At 36.7% G+C, this 23581-nt stretch overlaps 1 protein-coding gene and 1 long non-coding RNA gene across 3 annotated transcripts in view; one reads left to right on the forward strand and one right to left on the reverse strand.

The window, feature by feature from the left end:
* Window positions 1-169: 169 nt before the first annotated feature.
* LOC119874426 lies at window positions 170-15451 on the forward strand. The gene is made up of 2 exons (XR_005368437.1): window positions 170-401; window positions 14312-15451. It is a non-coding gene; the product is annotated as an uncharacterized LOC119874426 (long non-coding RNA).
* Window positions 1663-23581, reverse strand: part of ANKRD46 (ankyrin repeat domain 46) — a 31192-nt gene continuing 9273 nt past the window's right edge. For both annotated transcript variants that reach the window (XM_038555201.1, XM_038555202.1), the window contains exons 2-5: window positions 11626-11726; window positions 8979-9316; window positions 7665-7823; window positions 1663-3694 (exon numbers count right to left, since the gene is read on the reverse strand). In XM_038555201.1, coding sequence (XP_038411129.1) covers window positions 3478-3694; window positions 7665-7823; window positions 8979-9289 — 687 coding nt within the window. In that variant the 5' untranslated portion in view covers window positions 9290-9316; window positions 11626-11726 and the 3' untranslated portion in view covers window positions 1663-3477. The remainder of the gene's footprint in view (window positions 3695-7664; window positions 7824-8978; window positions 9317-11625; window positions 11727-23581) is intronic.

Consider the following 23581-nt stretch of genomic DNA (forward strand, 5'->3'; position numbering starts at 1 on the left):
CGTATGTGCTGGAGGACATAAAACTTCTATGGTCCCTGCCCACTAATTGCCAGCAGTACCTCCAATCATTTCTAAACCATTGCTCCAAGCCAATCAGTGAATTCAGTCACTCCCACCCCCACCAACAACTGGTTCATCAATCTAGGCTTCACTGTCCAGGCATGGCCTCGGTTGGCACGAGAATAGGTAACATGATATAATGTCAGCCAATGAAATGTAGAGGAAGGTTGCTGGGGGCCTGGCAGGAAGTTTCCTAAGAGAAAAACACAGGAAAGAGTTTCTTTTTCTCTTCATGGTTACAAATGGATGTGAGGCCTGGAAATGCTAAACTCATCTCAGAACCAGCTGGAGGATGAGGTCAACAAGCAGAAGGGCAGAGCCAGAAGCACAGGAGAACTGAGGTAAATCTGGATTGTCACTCTTGGGGTCTACTCTACCTCTAGACTTCCAGTTATATAAATCAGTAATTTCCTATGGTTTAAACCATTTTCAATTTGGATTTGGTTTCCAGCAGCTGAAAGCACTTTAATACATACATGAACAACTTCATAAGACAAAGAATAAGGGCTGGTTGGGAAAAAAAAAAAAAAAAGCTGAACCAAAACAACAGTAACAGGTGAATATTGTTCCTGGACTTCTATATCAAGTATATACCAGTTATGCTTTTTTTTTTTTTTAACCTGTGGTAAACGAGCCTGCATGCTCTTATGTGAAGGAGCTACAGCATTCGTGACTGGTTCTCCTGTCAGTGGCAGGCATACTGTGGAAGAATGACCAACATGGTTCACACACACAGCCTGTTAGAAATGTGAAAGGTAAAAAGCTGTTTCATGGGAAAAGAAAAAATATAGCTACAGGTGAAAAAGTAATGCTGTCACCATGTGTATTAAAGAGTTCTATACAACACAGGAGGCACTGTGGACAGACAGGATAGTAACATGGGTTAAGCTCCTGCTTTCGTGAAGCTTGTAATCAGAGACAAAAAAAAAAAAGTATGGTAACTGATGAGGAAATAAGAGGCAGAGCAGTGGACTGTCAAGGTTAACCAGGGAAGGTCTTCTGAACATGCCCCAGTTAGACCTTTAATTTTAAAGGTTGGTAATACTGAGAGGATGTGGGAAATGGTGCATAACACGAGGAGGAAAAGTTACATATTTAGGAACGTGGGTGGAAAATTTAGTAACGTATAGCTATGATGGCAGCAGGCAGGGTTCTAGATGACTCCACTGTCAAGGGCATGACAGACAGTGGGGCAGATGAAAAAAAGAAACTTGTATTTGGGGATACAGCTTCAGCTTGGAATCCCTGTTCCATTCTGTCTTCTCTGTCGACTTTGGACCAGTTAACAACCCCCCATGTGTCAGTTTTCTCACTTTAGAAAATGGGATAATATAGCTTGGCTTGGGGTACCTACTTATGGCATGAGATGAGACATGTCACGTAAAATATGCAATAGGTACCTGATCATGGTAGTTATTATCACTCTTGAATCCACAAGCAATTCACCCAATTTAGTTTCAGAGCACTTACAAGGCAAACATATGTGAGATTCTATATACCTGTTATATCAGGTTTGAAAAAAACTTTTTTTAAACAGGCAATTGCAACCTATTAAAAAGAGCCCTAAACTGAAAGAGAATAATGACACACTAAGAAAATGGGTTGTGATTAAGAGACTTATAAATACATTTATTGGTAGTATTACTGAATGCTGAATGCAAAGATTAAAATACAAAGAAACCAGCACTTAAAATCTTTAAAAAATGCAGTATCTTTACATAAATGTTAACCAATTCTGCTTCTCAATCTAGATTTACAAACAGGAAACGAATTCCAAAGCTTTCATTCTGAATATACTGATTTTGGGTTCTAGTGTTCTCCATTCTAACACTGTCTTTTATTTTGCTGTGTTTTACCAAGTATGACTTACTTTGTTTCTATCCTAAAAACAAGACTCTGTAAGCTGATCCTGAAGCAGTCAGTTAAATCAGGAATTTTTAAACAGCTCTTTAAGAGAGGATAAAGCTACATGAAAGAAAATGCCTCAATCCTACATATATAAATACAAGAGAAAATATCAAGAAGCAACAAGAATCACAGAAATGCCAATCCTATTCTATAGTTTCTACTTCTAGCAACAATTCAATTAACAGTAGCTTAGATGACTTTGTTCTAAAAAATAAAACCATTAGTTCTTTCACTACGATTTTATGACTATACTCCATGAATAATTATCAACTCTTCATATACTTTTTAAAAACTCAAGAATATGATTTACACATAACAGAATCATTAACAAAGGAGGCCTTCAAACACACTGTTGAAAGCTGCAATATAGTTTCAGGACCAGATTTCAATTTACATAATATTACCATTTGTAAAGAGTTTATGGCACCCAGTACAGTAGTGCTCAGCACTGTTACCTCAAAAATGCTCCATCCGTTCTTGCATCAGAGAATTACTGACACAGATGGGACTGTTATGACAATTCTAACAGGGCCTCTAAACAGGGCTGCATGTAAAATAATTATGAACTGTGATACAATTGTGACAATACAGCTAGCCTATAGAACTGAATTTTTCACTATAATAATAGACTACAGAATTACAGTGACAATGACAGATGTCAGAATTATCTTTCCCTGATAACTATTGAGTAGAAAGAGTTTTCTGACTGTATTTTTGAGGAACAGGAGACCTTTGACATAAACACTAGGGGAAACTGAAAAGTGAACAAAATGAACTCGTTCTTTTTTCACAGATATTAACAACAGGCAAAGCAGTTTACAAAAAAGAAAACCAAAATTATCCTATAAACAAATAAATACAAGATCAAATCAATCATTTTTGAAGAAAATATAGCTCATTTTCAAAAGTTCTGTTTGGTTTGTAACTAGACTCGAAAATATTAAAATCAACCAAACAGATTCCCACAATATTGATTTGCTATACAGGACGTGAAAAAAGCACTTCAAGTTTTAAGCTTCATGTTTCATTCTTTCCCCTATTCCCAGAAAAGAAAAAGGAAAAGAAAAAAGGGGCTCTTGCAAAAATAAACAAAACCCAAAACCGGCCAGCTAACAAAAAGTAAAATCATATAAGAAAACCTTTCTCATTTTGAACACTTCACTTTAGTTGGTCCCACATTAGGGGAAAATTTCCATAGTAAGGACTCTCCTCATCTCTTCTTTTATCTATCATTCTTCAGTTACCTCCACGTTGTCATCAAACAAGGCTTTATGAAGGCTTTCCTAACAAGTTGGGCTGAGTCAGAGGTAGCTTTAGGATGAAGTATACTTGACTATGATATGTGGTTAGTTCAAATGAACATGTTGTTTGAAAAGGATTTCAATACATAAAAATGCACAAAGAAAAACATATAGCCCTCACTGCCTTGCACTAAGAGAAAACTTGAGAAACTCAGAGCAAACAGTAGAAGCCAGGAAAGAGGCATTGACCTCACCCCCATGAGCTTGTTTAATGCACCAGTTCAGGTTGGTTCTCCACGAAGGGGAGCACCCCGCTCACATAGTAGGCAATGCCAAGAGACAGCAAAGCGATGACAAAGATCAAGAGCAACACCCTCCAGAAGCCCAGATCCTCGACAAACTCCTGCCATGTGGTTCGGAAGCTGGACAGGACTCCTTCCCCTTGCTGCAGGTTGGGGTTGAGGAGAGAATGGCTTTCCATGGCGCTGTGAATGGAGCAGAGAAAAAGGAAAGGGGCATGAACAACACATTCCACCCATTTCAGAAAGATGCAACAGCAACAGACTTACTCAGAAAAGACAAGCCGCCATACTTATAAGAAGAAAACTGATCTATGTGCCCTCCCATACATTCATGTACTGAAGTATGCATCTGTGTGTATCTGGACAATCTACTTTCAACTATAAATTCAGCCCTGATGATTATGTTTCTTGGTTTATATCCAGCAGAGTCAGAGTTAAACATCCTCTTCTAATGAAAAAGTCTGAAGCAGAAGTCTTGACTGTAGGTCAAATGAGTGGTTTCAAACTCATAGTACCTAAGTAACCAAATTTTGGTTACTTTAAATTTAGAAGAATTTGAAACAAAGATTCATAATTTGAGAATGCATATTGATGAAAATAAGCAAAAATGGGTAAATCTAAAATAGATTTTTAGATTCACTTTTATACAGTGTGTGAATCTTAAGGTTTAAAGGAATTTTCACTTAGTTCAGTTACTTGACCAATGAAGGAATTCCTTCTTTTAACTGTAATCCTCTAAAAATGGACACTTAGCTCAGTCTGTTGCACATATGAACAGGCCTAGTCATTAGGAATTCTTCCTAATAGCTTCCTCCAGCTGGTTGTAGTTATATCTTGTACAAAAATACAAAATAAGTTTATTTTGCTTCTGCATAAAGGCTGAATCTAGTTGAAAATAAGGCAATACAAGTTCCATAAAAACAATGATTCTTGATTCTGGTTTTCAGAACTCTATCAACGAGAAATATGACCCCTACAAGTAGAAACCACGATATCTGACTTTGGTATTTGGAAGGCCACATTTTGATGAATTCAAAGCTCTGAGGGATTAGCACCCACAATTATGTCACAACACACAGGTCCAATAACGGGTTCATTTAGATGAAAGCCACAATGACCATAATCATATGCATCAACTATCTATTGCTTATAAAAGGTCATTTACCACCCTTCCTAAATCACTTCTCTTCATATTCTTCCAACCATCTGGCATAGAACAATAAAAACAGAATAAAACACTCTCTTACAGTCTGGTTCACCATGCAAAAACTAGCATTTTTATTTAACCTACAACTTAACTTTACTTCTTGACACTTAACCAGAGGTCCTTCAGCATTTACTGGTATTAGAGGTCTTCTCTAGTCATAGGAAGTGGGCTTCCTAATGCGGCACTCTCCTTGACATCCAAACTTTTCTTTGTATATTAAAATATATAATGTGTGTGTGCAATATTTTTTTGTACATGTGTCATCTACACTGCTTTGACATGCTATAGCCACAAATTTAAAAATAATTAAATTTAGGATATATGGGGGAGTGGGAAAATATTTTTCATCATCTTGATTTATAGGACCTTAAGTTATGCTATATCTCAGAGAATCCTAAGGGTGATAGAAAATACTAAGTATACTCAAAACTTGCTTTATGTTCTGCTAATCATCACATAGCTTTGCCACAATGCCACGTGCTAGCCAATCCCACTAAGCTTTATTCCTCTTTTCTATTAGTATAATTCACATATAAAATTCATGTTGTACAATTAAGTGGTTTCTATATTGACAAAGTTATACAACCATCTCCACTGATTTTAGAACATTTTAATCACATCTATAATAAACTCTGTACCTTTTAGCCATCACTTCCCATTGCCCCTTCCACAAGCCCCTGGCAAACACTAATCTACTTTCTTTTTGCTGATTCTGAACATTTCGTATAAACAGAATTATACAATATGTGGCTTTTTTGACCAGCTTCTTTTATGGAGCATGCTTTTAAAGCTCATCCATAGCACATATATGTCATAGCACATATCAGTAGTTCATTCCTTTTTATGGTGGAATATTCCACTAGATGCACAGATGACATTTTGTTTATCCACTTATCAGGTGATGGACTTTTGGGTAGTTTCCACCTTTGGGCTATTATAAATAATACTTCCATGAACATTCATGTACAAGTTTTTGCATGAACCCATGTTTTCAATTTTCTTGGGTACATACCTAAAGTGGAATTATTGGGTCATATAGTAACTGTGTAGCTTTTTGAGAACTGCCAGACTGTTTTCCAAAGCAGCTACTCTATGTTCCCACCAGCAATGTATGAGGGTTCCAGTTTCTTCACATCTTCCCCAATACTTGTTGTTGCTCCATCTTTTTGATTATAGCCATTCTACTGGTATGACGTGGTAACTTGCTATGGCTTTGCTCTGCATTTGCCTAATGACCAATGATGTTGTCTGTAAGTTTTTTAATTTAAACTTCAACCACCACATATCTACCATGATACTGAGCGGCAGGAGTAAGATACGGCAACTAGGTAGTATGAGTATTAGTAGTTCAATTTTTTTAAGAACTGAATTTACACAATGCTATAAATAATACAAATCTGTGAAAGAAGCAGGAGTAAATATTTCATATAGAGCAGCTCAGATGACTATTTCTATTGCTTAGTAACTAATCACAACCTAGGCAAAAGAAAGTTAAAAGTATATTTCTGATAAGGAGGTGCCAAGAAACTGGCTATTAACAAAATATAGCAAGAGAGGTGCTAAAAACATACTAAGCAAAAACACGTTCTTGGACGTTTTTCATGATAAAGAAGCTTAAAGTATTCATGAAAATAAATTTCAAGTAGTCTTGGAAGAATATGATCTTTTACAAATAATAGAAAACTCAATGCTGTCATATTGCTTCTGGCATCTGTCAATCCAGAGTACATGGATGACAGCAAGGGGCTTGTCAATGTATCTTAGACATCTTGATTATTTTATCTACTTGTCAGCTCTCAATCATACGTCACAAGCAGCATGCACTGTTCTACAAGTAAAACTCTAATTTCTTTGGACAGTAGTAAGTTCTTGAAAGTATCTAAACAGACAGTCCTAAGTGTGAGAGTGGAGTTCACGGTTCCCAAAGAGTACGCCAGCCAGCACATGAAGAGGAAGGAAAGCAATCACTGGTACAATGGAATCAAATTAAGGGTCAACTATAAAAAATAGAGAGGATTTCAATTAGAGCTCACAGAAACCAGGATCCCAACAGTCGGAATGGACTATATGATCTTATTTCTAAGTCCTGATCAGTCAAGCTCCTGGGTCAACAGCTGATGAAGGCCCTTGAAATATATTCCACTGAAAATTTTGAGAGGAAACAATAGTAGGTTGATCATCCTTCCTACCTTGTAGTTTGTGGAAGGCTGAAACTCCATGGCAGCCAACAGACTCCATGCTAGCACAACTCAGTCTGACCTATGCACTTGACCTGGTGAGCCAGTGGGGCCAGGAGGAAAGACAGTTTGTCACCTTTTCAGAGCTCCCTGAACTGTGTTGTAAACTGCTCCTACATGAGAAATGAGATACTGAAGGCCCTATCCATTGCTACATCTTAGCTTCAGTTACTGATAGGAGCCCAAATGTCATTTGTTCCAACTCATGGGAAAGTTACTTTCACTTTCACATTACTGAACTGTGTGTTTAGTCTTCATTTCTCTTCTTGTTTTACTTTTCCCCAGCACTCCACTTGCCTGCCTTTCAAATGGCCTTTCTGGTCTTCTAATGTTGTCCAAGTTCCTAGCCTTACTTATCTTTCTCCTTTTCTGAAGTCCATTCTGTTTGTGACCTGCACTTAAAATTCTCAAACTTTTGTGTCCTTCCCTCATATTCAGCTCTTAACCACCTCTTGTCCCTGGTGCTGACAATACTGCAGGCTTCCTTGCACAAGGGAAGACAGAACAGTACATGCATGTGGGCACGTAGTACTTTCTGTTAATAGCCTCTCAATTGTAATCTGGAGCCATACGGGCCTATATAAAGTTCAAAGAAAGTGTATCAAAGCTCCGTACTTGAAAGCAAATAAATAGAAAGCTCACAGAGTTGTCATAAAAGATCCAAGGACTTAAAGTGACTTGCCCCTTAAAAAATTAAATTGTTAAGTACCTTTCACTCTCAGCTGTCTGCATGGTCTCCAGTTTTGAGTGAGCTCCTCTGTTAAATCCTTTCACCTCCTGTTCTTCCAAAGATTCTAGCAATCGGATGACATCTTTATTCACTCCTCTGCGCTTTGCCAGAACCAAGGGTGTAGCACCTTGATGGTTGCTAAAAAAGTTCATAAATATAAAGAGGTCATTATACACCTGGATTATATTGTTAGTACCCATTTGTGTAGATCTCAGTGATAAAGGCATGGGCTGAATTGACTCAAAGCCCAGAGCAGAACCAATGACTGAATTGGAACTTGAATTCTGAATTAACCTATTTTTTTCCTTATAGGGAAAAAGGAAAGAAAACACAGAGGCAAAAGAGTAAATAGCTGAGAATAAATAAAAGAAAAAGAGGGCAATTTCTTAAAAATTGGAAAATTCTAGATTCTAGATTCATTCTTATCTGACATTTACATTTTATGGCAATAGAGCATACATATTTTTAAGGATTAAAAATAAATAAAAGCCCAAAGCAACTAAATAAGCTACTTTGATTCACCTAGCTATTTAACACTAATAAGAGAAGATAGCCAAACAGCAGTGAGTCCCATAGCCAATTCCCACCACATCTATCCATTACATCTGCCGTCTTTTTCAGATTTAGGTATAGTATAGAACCAATAATCAAGGCAACATATAAGTGCAGTTTAAAGGTCAAGCTCAGTTTTAAAGATGGTCTGAAACCTTTTCCACTCTAGAGACAAGGTATCACTAAAACACTACTTCTTGAAACTACTCACTATAAAAAGGACTCTGAGACCCAGAGAGGTTACGAAGCTAGCATGGTATATTACATGATAGAAGACTAACAATTTGGAATCAGACAGAATGAGGTTCAAATTCCAGCTGTGTGGCCTCTTTGTTTAAACCCTTGTCTCAACTACTACATCTGTAAAATGAAGATAACACCAACCTCAAGAGCTATTCATTCTAAGGATTAAATGAGCGAATGTAAGTAAACACAGCACAGATTTTCAAAAAAATGTTAGTTCCTTTCCTCTTTTTCCCTTGTCTGACAATACATGATTAATTAGTAGCAGAACTTCACCACTGTCTTCATAGAAAAACTTGTGCTGCTTCAGCATAAATCTAGAAGTCAGCCTCTTGTTTCCTCACTCCTCTAATGAGATTACCTTGTCCTCCATTCCTTGTTGAACTTGTCACTGCAGCTGATCAATGAGAAAGCAGAATTGATCGACTCAGATTGGACCACTGGTTGACAAACTAATGTGAGGAAATGACTAGACTTCAGAAACCACAGAGAACTTACCAAATATCAATTTTGAGTCCATTGGAAACTAAGAATTGAATAGTATCCACGTGGCCACAGAGATGGAGAGCTGTGTTTCCTTGATAATCTGTGGCCAGAAGATCAGCACCAAATTTATGCAACAGCTGGCAGATGTCTACATTCCCTCTGGCTGCTGCGAGGTGAAGGCCTGTTCTGCCCCTGCTGTCACGAATATTTGGGTCAAAGCCGCTTTCCAAAAGCCGCTTGGAATAGTTAAAGTCTCCATCAATACAGGCTTGTAGCAAGGGCACATTAGTCTGAGACGAATCATTTACAAAAACGTAGGACATTATTCTGGTGAAGTGGATGGAATATGCCTGTAATGAAGCATAAGGTGAGTGAGATTTGGGAAAGCCAAACTAAATCACCACAATGAAGTCATTTAGAGAAGCACTATTTCTCTTCCTTCTTAGCCTCCTGCCTCTAATAAATTACCTCACCAAAAAGAAACAACAAAGTTATCAATTGTATTTTATTTCCCATTACAATGTCTTATTTTCTTCATATCTGCTTGATCAAAATTGCAATTAAATTACTATAAAGCTCTATTTTGCTTTTCATTATGTAAAAAGATTAAGAGAGATCGTTAATGGTAAGCAAGATATAATTGCTTAAGTTTAAGTTTACTGCATTATCAGAAGACATATAGAACATGATCCTTAAATTTCAAACACATGCTATTGCTGGTAGAGATTCTAACTCAAAACAAAGCATATTTTTCACATATTTGCCTTTCATTATATTTGAGATATTCTACATGGTCAAAAGTTAACTAAATCAGCATGAAAAAAACAATGAAATAACTTAATTCATATTCAATAAAGACCTGCTGAATGTTCTGTCTATAGCACAAACTTCCAATTTTCATAGAGAAAAGCTAAGAAAAGCAACAAACTGAATTTTAAAATTGGAAATACCATGAAATCAACTCAGACTGTCTTCTTTACAGTATTGATTCTATTCTGCTATTCTGTGATTATCTAAATATCAGATTTTGCCAAACCCCCATTGTCTAAAGCCGGAGACATGAAGAAAAACAGGTCTGTCTGGGAATACAGAGGCAGCACAAAGGCAGCAATCTGAAATGTGCCCACTCCAAATTTCATTTCTGAGTAACCTAGCTTCACCAGTGTCCATACCTCTTTCTCTGATTCCTCCCTGCCCCAGCAGTCTCTTGGTTTGTGTGTATGTCTCCCTGACACCCTCTTGGTCCATTTAAGGAAAAATTAAAGCCTGCAAAACAAACCTAAAAAACTGAAGAGAAAACAAACCAAAAGAAGAAAACACAAAAGCAGAGACCAATATGTTTATAGAGATGACTCCCTGACTCTACAGTTACAAAAGCTGAGTCACAGACAGGGTTGGCTTGTAATCTGTCAACAAAGCCTTTCTTTCTGGAACACTGATGGAACCGGATGTTAGACTAATCTATTCTTGTGTCTAACCTCAAGGGGATTCAGGAAAGCATGGCTATGGAGTTTGGTGAGATTCTTGGCCACCACTCCTTTTAGCCTGGTTTTCCCAGCAGAGCCACAGGCCCTCTAGAGGTGGGCTACTTTCCATGAGAGCTCTGCTGCCTCCAAGGGTTCTCTGTGCAAAGGAGAAACATTAACACACACTAGGCCTGTTCTAAGACCGGCATCGCACCCAGGGCACCAAATGACTTTTACTTAATCTTCCTAACAACTCTATGATAAGGGTTATTATACTGAATTTTAGTAAGGAGACACTGAAAGATGTCAAGCCAAGGAAATGGCATGGTCTTATTAGGTTAGTCTTTCAGAAAGATTACTCTGTCGGCAATAGGGAAAGGTTAGATTAGAGTGGGTCAAGGCTAGAGACTGGGAGATGGAGGTCACTGTTGAAATCCAGGCAAGAAATGATGACAGTCTGATCTAAAGCAGTGGCAGAGAGAAGGGAGTAAACTGGAGAGGGACAAAGAAGATAGAATTAGCGTAACTTAATGACATGCTGCATATAATGGGTGAGAAGGAGTTATTAAGGATAATTCCAAAATTGGGAAATCTGCTAATGATTAAGAATTACAGAGATCAAGATAAAAGACTTCAGATTATGACACTATATAATGCTTTTTAAAGAAATTAACCCATTGAGGAGAAATTACTCATTAAAATAGTTAAGAATTCTCTTTCGAGGGTAACCTCCCAATTTTCCCCTACAGTAGTCACAGAATTCAGTCATTTAAAAAAGGACAAAGTTATCAGAAGCATTTTAAAAAATAAAATGCCACATATCAAGTGCTTTTCAAGAGATAACATGTTTTGTTAAATTCTCTTAAGAATAGATAATGAAAAACAAGCTACTTGATAGTTTTGGTTCTAACACAGAAAGAATTCTTGTGGTTTGAGGATTTGGGATTCTTCTGAATGTTGGCTCAGTGGAAGAAAAAAACGCCTTTCTTGCTTATTTATTTTTTTAAGTGAGAATAAGTGTGGTGTATTTTGTGATTTTCATTGTGTCCTTGAGAAACTAACTTTACATTAAAATTTAATAAGGCCAATGATAGATAACATTTTTATCTTGATCACAGAACTGAATGTGCCATAAAACAAAGCATCTAAGCTTTCACATAGTGTGAGGAAGTTGAAAGTAGAAAAATACTCACGTAAGCGTGAAGATTAGATCTTTCTTTCCGTGGTCACCCAGCAGTTTCTCTGAATTCTTAAGTAGGTTCAACAGAATATCCAGAAATGTGATGGCAAGGATCTATAGTAAAAAGAAACTTGAGTTATAGCAAGGGTGCAACATGAAGAAAGTCTAGCTGTTCTATTAAAACATAGAGAAGCTGGTGGGGCCTGTGAATATTCTCCAGAAAATCTATGAGTAAGGCACCAATTTGTGAGGCTAGTAGTAACTGACAAATAATGAGGCAGTGAAAAGGGAGAACAGAACTAAGGAGTGGTTCTGTTATCCACAAACAAGAAAGCATGGTCAGAAAGACAAAAGAAAAAGAATCAAATTATGTGCCATCAGTAGAAGACAAACTGGACTCTGAAAATAGATTCTAAATGACTGGGATTCAGAATGCATACTTTTCACATTATAAATGGTGGCTAGGTCTCAGAGTAGCCCACAAAAGCATTTTTAGAATTAAAATGCTATCTGCATGGGAGGAAAAGTAAAAACAACCAATATTTATATTTAAACCAAGCAGGATACATTTAAGGAAAAGTATTTCTAATCCATCTTGAATGCTAGAACTTAAATCTCCTTATGAGACTGTTCTTCTGCCCCTTTTGCTCTTCAATGTGAAAGAAAAATCAGCTCAAGTCTATTTGCCATCTTTTCCACATGCCAGTCTTGCTCCTCCTGAAACGTGCTGCTGCCCCACCTTTATGCTCTTGCTGGGACCCCTTCAAAACTCCCCTCTGCACTCAGAGACACCTCAAGGACCTTGTCTGCCCCACCATACTCTTCTTGTGAGGAATCATGGAAGTAGGGTCATGCACAGGCAGCAGGGGACCACCAAAAAAATCAGTATTAATTCATAAAACAGTTACTATGTGCTCAAAATGTGACAGATACTATGTGAAGTGGTAGGATATAAAGATTACAACCTGAATTTGTAGCTCAGGATGAGATTTAGGTTAAACTTTTACTGGTCATTCATGCTCAATATTATCAAATCCCTTTTTAAAAAACCTTGTATGGGAAATAATGTTATTTTATGAGGCTCCATTTAAATATGTAAGTCAAGTTGAATCATAAGGGTTATCAGTGCTAAACTGGAAGATGAGGGCTGACAAATTATATGTACCAATTTAGACACACTTCAAATTACTGAGCCACTTAATCCATTTCCTTGCATAAATATTCTTAGTTCACCCAAAGCATAGTACCTTTATACTGACCACTTGGGGTTGAATCTCCATAACTAAGGCCTACCTCTGATATATGATTTTCAATCTTAAAATGGTGCAAGTGTTACTCTGAAGAGAGTACAGTTCACATTATGAAAAGGACAAGCTTTGCTTCTCATTTGGAGATAGAATTATAGATTACATAGTTACCTTTTCAAATGACCTGTTAAATTCGTAAGATAGTTCCTCAACTGATGGTTCCCAGAAGGTCAGTTGTTGGGGGAATGGATTACACAGGTGATGAGGATTAAGGAGTGCACTTGTGATAAGCACTGGGTGTTGGATGGAATTGCTGAATCACTATAGTGTACACCTGAAATTAGTATTATACTGTATGTTAACTAACTGGAATTTAAATAAAAACTTAAAAAAATTCACAAGAAATATAATGCTTCTGCCATTCTCTTTTGAATCTTTTTTTTTTTTAATTAATTAATTTATTTATGATAGTCACAGAGAGAGAGAGAGAGAGAGAGGCAGAGACACAGGCAGAGGGAGAAGCAGGCTCCATGCACCGGGAGCCCGACGTGGGACTCAATCCCGGGTCTCCAGGATTGTGCCCTGGGCCAAAGGCAGGCGCTAAACCACTGCGCCACCCAGGGATCCCTGCCATTCTCTTTTGATGACAAGCCCCATATGAAAGTACATTTGATCAAATTACAGATTTATTTATGTGATTTCAAACTTAATATTATACAAATGCATTAGACCTAATTATACTTGAAACCTGCCAAGAAAGCGTCTAAAGACCCAAATTAGAACTTAATCACTAGAAATCTATTAATAGCTTCTCAAGAAGTTATGAAAGTAACTCAGAACACATAAGTATGGTTCAAGGGGTGAAGAAGACTAAAGATTTTTTAATTAAACTTTTTGAGATAATTGGAGATTCACATGAAGTTGAAAGAAATAGTACAAAGAGATCCTGTGTACTTTTACCCAGTTTCCCCTGATGTTAATATCTTACAAAACTAGAGTATCACAACTAGGATACTGACATTGATTGTCAAGATACAGAACATTTCCATCACCACAAAGCTCTCTCATATTGCCCTTTTACAGCCACACCTACTTCCCTCCCACCTCCACCCCACTTCATCTCCTGGAAACCACTAATCCTGTCTTCCATTTCTAGACCTGTCATTTCAAGAATGTTATATAAATGGAACCATACAGTATGCAGCCTTTTGGGGTTGGTTTTCTTTTTTTCACTCAACGTAATTCTCTGAAGATTCAGGTTGTTATGTATATCAATAGTATGACTCTTTTCTATTGCTGAGTAGTATTGTATGGTATGGGTCTACCACAGCTTGTTAAGCCATTCACCTTTTGAAGGACATCTGGTTGTCTCCAGTTTGGGGGTGTTATGTTAAAGCTTCTAAAACATTCTGGTACATATTTTTAAGTGAACAAACATCTTCATTTCTCTAGGACAAATGGCCAGGAGTGCAACTGCTGGTATGGAGGCTTAAAGATTTGGACTAAAAGACAGTCAAGTCTGAAGATGCCTAATGTTTCCATTAAAAAAAAAAAAAATAAGATCTTCCTTGGGATCACCTGTCTGGGTGGCTCAGGCAATCAGGACAGTGAGAAGTTATTTACAGAAGAGTTTGTTGGACCATGCATTAATAAGGGCCCCGAGCATTTACCAAAGGTACTGTGTAGTAAGAACCATTCCACAAGCAGAGTTATAAACACTAATGTATGAGTATGAACACTGAACTAGTATCTTTCAAGATTCACAGAGGGCTGAGTCTGTTCCCCTGTAAATGAACATAAAAGCTTCACATAGTGAAGACTGCTTTTCAAGGTAGAAAAAACAGGAAGGAAAAAGATAAAATGTGGTCTGATTTTCCTGAGGGACTATTTTTAGGAGTGTATAATACTCTAGAAAGGCAGTTTTTCTAGTGTCAGAGGTTGTTAAAAGAGCTTGGTTGGCTACCTCACCCAGAATGTATCTGGAGCTAGACTGCCAGAACCCTGGTTCAGGTACTTACTAGTTGAGTGACTTAAAGACTCAAAAAACAATAGTTACACCTTCCTGAGGATGGGCACAGCTCTGGGGGGGACAGCTCTCTACTGTACTGAAGATAGCCTGCATGGAACATTGAGCTTTGAGCCCCTGGTAAACAGAGCAGCATCTAGCAATGGAGTGACCTCTAGTGGGGAGTAAAGACCTCCAAGAAAGGAAAAGAGAACTGGTTCCTGACAGAAGAAAATCCACAAATTGTGGAACTGTTGAGTCCCAGAAAATCCTCTCCTTGTTCACCATAGCCTGCCTGGTTCCTAAGGGACAGTGTCCATGAGGCGCAGCGACTATTTTGGAGGCCAATTCCCTGGGACTGTTAAAAGGAAGACTCTGAGGGTCATGTCTTGAAGGGCTGGCACAGCTTAGCATTTAAAACTCCTCACTCCATGCCCTGTGGCACTGCCTGAGACTTCATGAGGATGAAGCCACTCATCCTTTAGGATGAAGCAGTCACCTTGTTAGGAACGAGAGGTCCTAACACCACACAGCACTTGTCTCAATCCGAATAACAAAACAATAAAAAGGTTTTAGTGGAAGCATGATTGATGGAAAGTTCCAGTTAATATTTTTTTTATATTTTTCTTTTATGTTAATATTGGGTCATATCTACATAACTTTAAGATAGTATCCCCTTGATGGTTAAGAACTAATGGAGAAAACCTGTTGTATTTTAATATATACTCATTAAACCTAACTTTAAATTGGTCTACTAGGGCAGCCTACTAGTAGCCTGCGCTACTAGCGCAGCGGTTTAGTGCTGCCTTCAGCCCAGGGCATGATCCTGGAGACCCGGGATAGAGTCCCAAGTCAGGCTCCTTGCATGGAGCCTGCTTCTTCCTCTGCCTGTGTCTTGACCTCTCTCTCTCTCTCCGTCTCTCATGAATAAATAAAATCTTAAAAAAAAAAATTGGTCTTCTATATTGAATATTACCAACCATACATAATGTATTCATTTATTTTTCATTTTGAAAGGCCAATGGGAAAGGTAAAACTAAGTGCTAAATTCTTGGTTCAAGTGGACTGACATCATGCCTGCATAGCAACTTTGATCAAACACACTTCAGCAAAATGCAAGGGAAAAATGGCACACCTGGAGAGACAGATTATCAGATCAGACTGCCTACATTTTCTAATGTCACAGAGAAGTATTAAAACTGAGAGTGCTATATAGTAAATGGAAGCCCAAATCTGGATTCTTATACCTCATGTGGTTATTCTTAAACTTTTAAAAGGATACAGTTGTTTTAAAATATAAAAATAACCTCAAAGAACCATAAAATAAGAACTTCCAATGAAGTCATTATAAGCAGGGTTACTGAAGGATCACCCTGGAGAACTGTTAATGAGCAGTAGAGATTCTTGAAAGATTGGTTTGATAGTTTGATGTCAAATCTTGAATGCTAAATTAAGGAATCTGTACTTGATCATGATAGTAATCAGGCCTTTTGGGAGCAGCAGGTCCAATTATGTGGACTAACTGCTAGCACTTGAGAGTTAATGTTCTTAAAATCCAAGTGCTGCACAGATCTACAGATATTAGGCAAAGAAAAAAGCTGTATCTAAAAGAAATCTAGCTCTGCACAATTTAATTCCTTCGAAACATTAATATTTCTTCAGGCTGCTTATCTTCAATAACCGTATTTCTCTAATAAAGTCTCCTAAAAATTATCAAGGCTCAGAGAAGTTAATGAACCTAAGGCCACACTGCTTTAAGTGGCAGAGCGGGCTTCAAATTTAGTTCACAATATTTCTAATATGCCATGCCACCTCTATACAGTTATCAAGATGATCAGTAGGAAATGGTTCATACAAAGCTCGGTTGCTTGTTTATAACTGTTTGCGAAAATTCCTGCCAGACCTTGTCTCTAAAATGCCAAGAGATGGGTCTGAGATGTCTGTGTATCCTTGCAGATTATATACTGCCTGGCACATTTTTTTTTTTTGAAATCTATTCATGAGAGAACCCAATAATTCTTTGTGGATTATATACTCAAATTCATCTTATTAACAGGATTTTAACATAATATTTTTTACAACTAATTCTATAACTTATTGTAAATTTATTAATAAATAGGAACAAAGAGAAGAAAATAAAAGTTACCCATTATCCTACCAACTAAAAATAACTTATTACTATTTTGGTGCTATAGTCCTCCAGCTTTTTTTCTCTGTATGAATGTATTTTTAATTCATACTATTAATACAAATATTAAACTTTTTACTTACTGTATCATGAACATCCATGTTATCAGTCTTTCAAAATAATTTTTAATGGTTGTATTCTATAATATTCTATAATTTTTCAAAGTTTTCTTGTTAAATTCCTTAGCACATTAAAAAAATTTGCTTTGCATTTTTCTTATTACATGAATTTAAATTCATTAACATTTTAAGTCAATTATAATCTAAGAGGGGCACCTGCGTGGCTCTGTTGGTTAAGCAACAGATTCTTGGTTTTGGCTCAGGTCATGATCTCAAGGTCCTGGGACTGAGCCCTGCCTGGGGCTCTCCACTCAGCGGGGAGTCTGCTTGTCTCCTCCTCTCTCTGCCCCCTACCCTCCATTACCCCCCCCCCCAAGAAAATAAATAAATCTTTAAAAAAACAAAACAAAACAAAACATAGTCCGCGAGAGTTTTAAAATAACATTTTTGGTCAAAATCTATCATAATTAATTTTCAGGCAATATATTTAAAAGATACGACACAGATGGATCCCACTATAATGTGGAAGTAGTCCCCCCCCTCCTTTTTTTAAAGATTTACTTATTTATTTGAGAGAGGGTGTGCATGAGCCCTTGTGTGCATGGGGGGAGGGACAGAGGGAGAGGAGAGAATCTCCAGCGGATTCCCTGCTGAACCTGGAGCCCCATATGGGGCTCAATCCCAGAATCCTGAGATTATGACTTGACTTGAGTGGAAACCAAGATGAAAGCTCAATCAACTGAGCCACCCAGGTACCCCTTGTCTTATTTCTTTATGGACAAATAATTTTACTTTGACAGCAATTCTAATACAACACTTGCTTTGCTCACAATAAAACTTCAAAGATTCTGGTGTATCATTCATCTTAAACTATACAGTTTACTTTTATTAGAATCTCTTTAAGAATCCCTATATACCCATTTTTTGGAAGATTGTTTTGGAAGGCCCTGGGAAATAAATTCTCATAGATCATACAGCTAGGATCTCAGTTCTTAACCTTTGAGATATCTGCCCAAAATAAAGCCAAAATATGTGGATATTTATTTTGAGTTCCTAAGAAAGAAAAAGGGTAGCCCCCTTTTTGAAAGTACGCAAGTAAATTTAAAAAATTGAAAATATTATCCTTTCAGGATATTCCAGAATCATGAAGAGCATGTGAAGCAGGAAGTTTTTAAGTAGAACCTTCTGAATTTTACTTCCAAGTCTCAAGAATAATTAAGAGAAGTTCAAAAAGTAATTTTTAGATAGATCTGGATCTACTACAGATACATTTTTACTTTATATCTAATTTTGTGGTATTTTCAAGTCTGATTTGTTTAAAATTCTTAATTTTGTGATTTCTTCAATGATATGTTATCAATTATTTCATAATTACAACTTTATTAAAGCAATAAACGTGAGGTTAATTTGAAATGTATGAATTACAAAATGCCACTAAAGGCCAGTTCAATATGTTTAAGTTCATATAATATTGAAAGTGGGCTAATCAAGTATTACTTAGCAGATGTCCTCAGGAAACAAAGCTTAGTGGAAAAAGAAACAAGGATTTATTTATGTCTGCTATTACTATGCAACAACTGCTTAGCAACATGGGATACATAATATTTAACATTTATTAAGTTATTATATTCCAGGCACTATTTATGTGGTTTTCCTGGAATGGCTGATGTAATCCTCTTATAAACCCCTATAAGGTTAAGCATTATCATTATCCTCATATTATAGGAAAAAAAAAAAAAAAGGATGGCGCTAACTTTGGTTTGTTAAGATTCTTTTTCATATAATGAATTAGTTTAGGAAACTTTTCATCAAAGATTACATAAAGGGAAACATTAGTCTACCCACACACTCCAAATTAACTCCTTATAATCATTTCAACCAGAGTAAAATTTTCAAACTGCAGGAAAAAAAACAACAAATATCTGGAAATGTTTCTTACTTTACCGGAAACATCAGTCACATGGTTACAGGAAACATTCAGCCATATATTCTGAATTAACTCTTTGCAATCTTCTCAAAGTGGTCTTTTTTTAAGTGTGAGAAAACAACAATAAAATATTTGGAAATATTTTCTACTTTATTGAAAGTGACTAAATTCCTGGACTCATTATTCTCAAGTATTTCTTACTCCTTGGGATAGTGAGAAAACACTTGTCTAAATTTTTCTTTCTCCATCAGAAAATCAAATAACCCCAACCAAGGATTTCTGACATATACTTCCTCCAATGTTTGTACTACTTATATTTTTGCATTATTGAAATTTAGTTCAATTCAACTTTTGGAAAAATATTGGCTTAAAATAAAAATTAATTGTTCACAAATGGATTACTGGAATCATGGATATTTTACTTTATTCTAATGTTTTTCAGTATTTTCCAAAATCTTTACAATGTAATTTTAACATGTTTAAAATTCTTAGCAGGGGACTTTCCCCCACAGGAAGTCTTCAGTTTATAGTTTGTAATTATATAATAAATAAGCATTGGAAGGTCAATCTGAAGTCTTTCATGAGCATGGATTATTTTTGTAATAGTGATTTAAAAAAAAATTTTTTTTTTTAAAACAGCAGTACTTTATTGATGACCTAATGGTGCCACCTTGTGGCCTACCTGGGCTTCAAGTGCAACTTTACCATCTAGGACAAGAATAGAGCAAAAGGAGGGAGCGCCTTTGAGATTTGTTTTGTTTTTGTTTTTAAAGTTTGTTTATGTATGTGTGTATGTATGTGTATAACCTTCACACTCAATGTGGGGTTTGAACTCACTATCCTGGTAACAACAGTCCCATGATCTACTGACTAGCCAGGCACTCCCTCTTCTCTTTATTTTACCTTACACTTACTTATTATTATAATTCTCAATAATTTTTATAATCAGTGAAAATTCAGAGTTGAGATGAAACTCACTTTTCCTTAAAAAAAAAAAAAAAAGTTTACCTAACATAATGTTGTATGCCAATTACACCTCAGTTCAAAAAAAATTTACCAAGCAAATTAATGGCATAAATATGATTCCAGGATTATCTGGAAATCCAAATCTCATTAAACCCACCTTAGCAGACTTCATTTATACAAAATTAAAGTGCTAAAAAAAAGACATTCCTGGGGGCACCTGGGTGCTGAGTTAAGCATCTGACTCTTGATTTCGGCTCAGGTCATGATTTCAGGGTTGTGAAATGGAGATTCTCTTCCTCCATCTCCCTCTCCCTATGCCTCTCCCCCCCTCAAAAAAAATGACATCCCTACTTATTTGGTGTTATTTAAAAATAGAGGAACTATAATATTTGTAAATTATTCCTCATTTTCTAAATAGTTCAGAAAATGTAAACCAGATTCACCTCAAATAGTCTGAAGGCACAAGACTCTGTTCTAGGAGAAACTGGAACACTTCCATGAAGTTTATACAGCCAGGAGGGCCATTCAGGATCATCCAACCCAATCTCCTTATCTTACATATAAAGATACTGAGAGGGGTGCCTGGGTGGCTCAGTGGTTGAGCATCTGCCTTCAGTCAGGGTGTGATCCTGGGGTCCTAGGATCCAGTCCCACATTAGGCTCCCCACAGGGAGTCTGCTTCCCACTCTGCCTGTGTCTCTGCCTCTCTCTCATGAATAAATAAATACAATTTAAAAAAGAAAAAAAAAAGGATAGTGAGAACCAAAAAAGCTGTAACTTTACATGCTATTTTACAAGCAAACTACCCCTTACCCCCAAGATTCTAGCTCCATTCATGATTCACCATACATCATCTTCAACATAAGTCTGTCACAATTCTATTGTAATCTGTCCCCATCTAATGCTTTAAATTGTGCACCAGATGAGTGTTAGCATGTACTGCATCCTTCACGCAGAACATCCATTCTAGTGACATAGGGTGGACAAGGGCCCTCCCTAGGCTAAACAAGCCTGCAGAGGATCTAGTAGACTTGAGATGTGCTCTGATTGCATGTGAAGCTATGTGAATCACTGTGGTCTAGAGCTCCACATTGCTTACAGTGATGGCCTATGTAGACCCTTAAAATTCAAGAATTCCTGAAACATCATTATTAGACCCACATCCTACCTCACACATTCCAACCTCTAGGGGCCTAAATAAGGACATACCATGAAAAAAAAAAAAAAACAACTAAACAGAGGACTAAAGAATGAATTTAACAAAACAGCCTCTAAAAATGGCATGGTTATATATAGCTACAGAAGGACCACCATTGGAGACATTTCCTCTTTTTCCCTACTGGAAGTAAGAATTAAGGATAAGCCCTTTGGTAGGAAGGGAGTAAAGGATGGTCTGAGACTTTAAAGGGAGACTGTTTCCTTTCCTGCGCCCCCCCCCCCCCCTTTGGACTGGGGAGGCATCTTCTGATATCCAGAGAAAAGAAAATAGAGATTGACATACTTAGAAATGACTCTACGTTCAAGGAAAGAGAAATAGCGATTTTTTTACCCTAAATTTCTTAGTCCATTTTAGGAGGATAAAAATAAGGATTACAGGGAAAAGCTGTATATTTTGACTTGAGCTTTCCTCATGCTGCCACTTAGGAACCTAAGATGTGGGGCACAAAGTGGGAAACACCAGTGTTCTAAGGCAGAGCTGAATTGGCAGTCCTGATAGCTTTGTCTATGAACAGTAATGGAGTTAAAGGACAATAAGTATGGCAATCTTCTTTCCAACTGAAACGTGGCCCCTACAAACCTCTCCTGTTAAAATGGCAGATCTAAGAGTTGGCTCAATTTGAGCCTATGTACTCAGAGTTCTAGGGAATTTTTTAGAAATGGGAATAGGGCTGGCAAATCCCTCTTACCAGTTTTCCAAGTAACTATTTTATGCTCAGAGACCTACCAGGTCATTGTGACCAATGAGAAAAAGTGGTTAGTGACTAAGGATCTTATGTTTTTAGCTACCTGGATCTTCATATAATTCCCTTGGTATGTCCCAAGACATAAATACTTAAAAAGTTTTTTTCACTCTGGCTCCACACTCAGTGAGGAGTCTGCTTGAGGGTTCTCTCTCCTTCTTCCAGGACCCTGGGATCATGATGTGAGCCAAAGACAGCCACTGAGCCACACAGGCACCTCTCCTTTACTCACCTTTAATCAATCTTTTAAAAAATGTACTTATATCTCTAAATTAAAAAAAAAATCTATACATTTACATTTAATTGTCAACTGGCAACTGGACCCCATTGGTTTTCATATTGTTGTTTAAATATTATATAATTTCTGTGACATCCTCTTTAAACCTATTAATTATATAGAAATGCACTTTAAATACTCAAACATGGGGGGCACCTGGGTGACTCAGTGGTTGAGGATGTACCTTTGGCTCAGGTTGTGATCTTGGGATCCTGGGATTGAGTCCTGCATCAGGCTCCCCTCAGGGAGCTTGCTTCTCCCTCTACCTATGTCTCTGCCTCTCTCTGTGTGTCTCTCTATTTAAAAAAAAAATATTCAAGCGTGGGATTTGAAAACCTTTTTGTTAATTTCTAATTTATTTGCATTGTGGTAAAAGAAAATGGTCTTTGGGGTAAGAATTTATTAAAATTTATAAGACTTTTCTTTTGGTTAATGTGCCATGTGTAACTAAAAAGAATGTATGAAGTATTGGTTGAAGACAGGATTCTACTCTTGATATACATACATTTTATCAATCTTGTTAATGTAGTTATGGAAATATTCTATATTTTTCCAATTTTTTCTATCTGATATACTGGTTTCTGAAAGTAGTGTTACAATTTTTCCCCATGACAATGGATTTATCAATTCTTTCTGTAATCCCATCTAATCTGGGGTTACATTTTGAGACTATGTTTAATTACATGCATCACTGCTCTATCTTCCTGGAAGATTGGTTTGTTTGTTTGTTTGTTTTGTTTTTTTTAGTGTGCTTTATTCCTTTTAATGTTTCTTCAACATTTGATATTAATGATATTAACATTATTACATCAGCTTTCTATGGTTATAACTTTGGGAGGATTATTTTCTTATGTCAACCTTTATGTATAGTTTTGTTTTTGGTGTATGTCTGGTAAACAGGAAACTAGATTGTTTTTTAAAGATTTTTTTCCCCATAGGTGAATTTAACCAACTTATATTTTTTATGATTTCTAACCTGTTTGAACTGATTTCCACCTATTTTGTATGCTGTTTATCATCTTTTAAAAAAAATTGCTTCTTTCCTACCATCTCTTGCATTATTATCCCCCCCCATATTCTCTTAGAAACCACTGAATATATTTCTTTTCTTCAACCAGTTATTTAAAAATTTTGACATACAGGTTAATAATGTTTCTTGAAGTCTAAAAATATCTAGAATTTTATTCTGAACACAATGACCAGAATATACTTTAACCACCATAGACCACTCCATGATTGCAAAGTTTTAGCTTTATGTTTAAAAAAACCTCTCCCAACCCCCCCCCCCCCCAAAAGGTTAAATTTGTCAACTTTTTATCAATCAGATCATTCTTTTTCA

The sequence above is a fragment of the Canis lupus genome, chromosome 13, assembly GCF_011100685.1.
Source record: "Canis lupus familiaris isolate Mischka breed German Shepherd chromosome 13, alternate assembly UU_Cfam_GSD_1.0, whole genome shotgun sequence".
Taxonomy (NCBI): domain Eukaryota; kingdom Metazoa; phylum Chordata; class Mammalia; order Carnivora; family Canidae; genus Canis; species Canis lupus.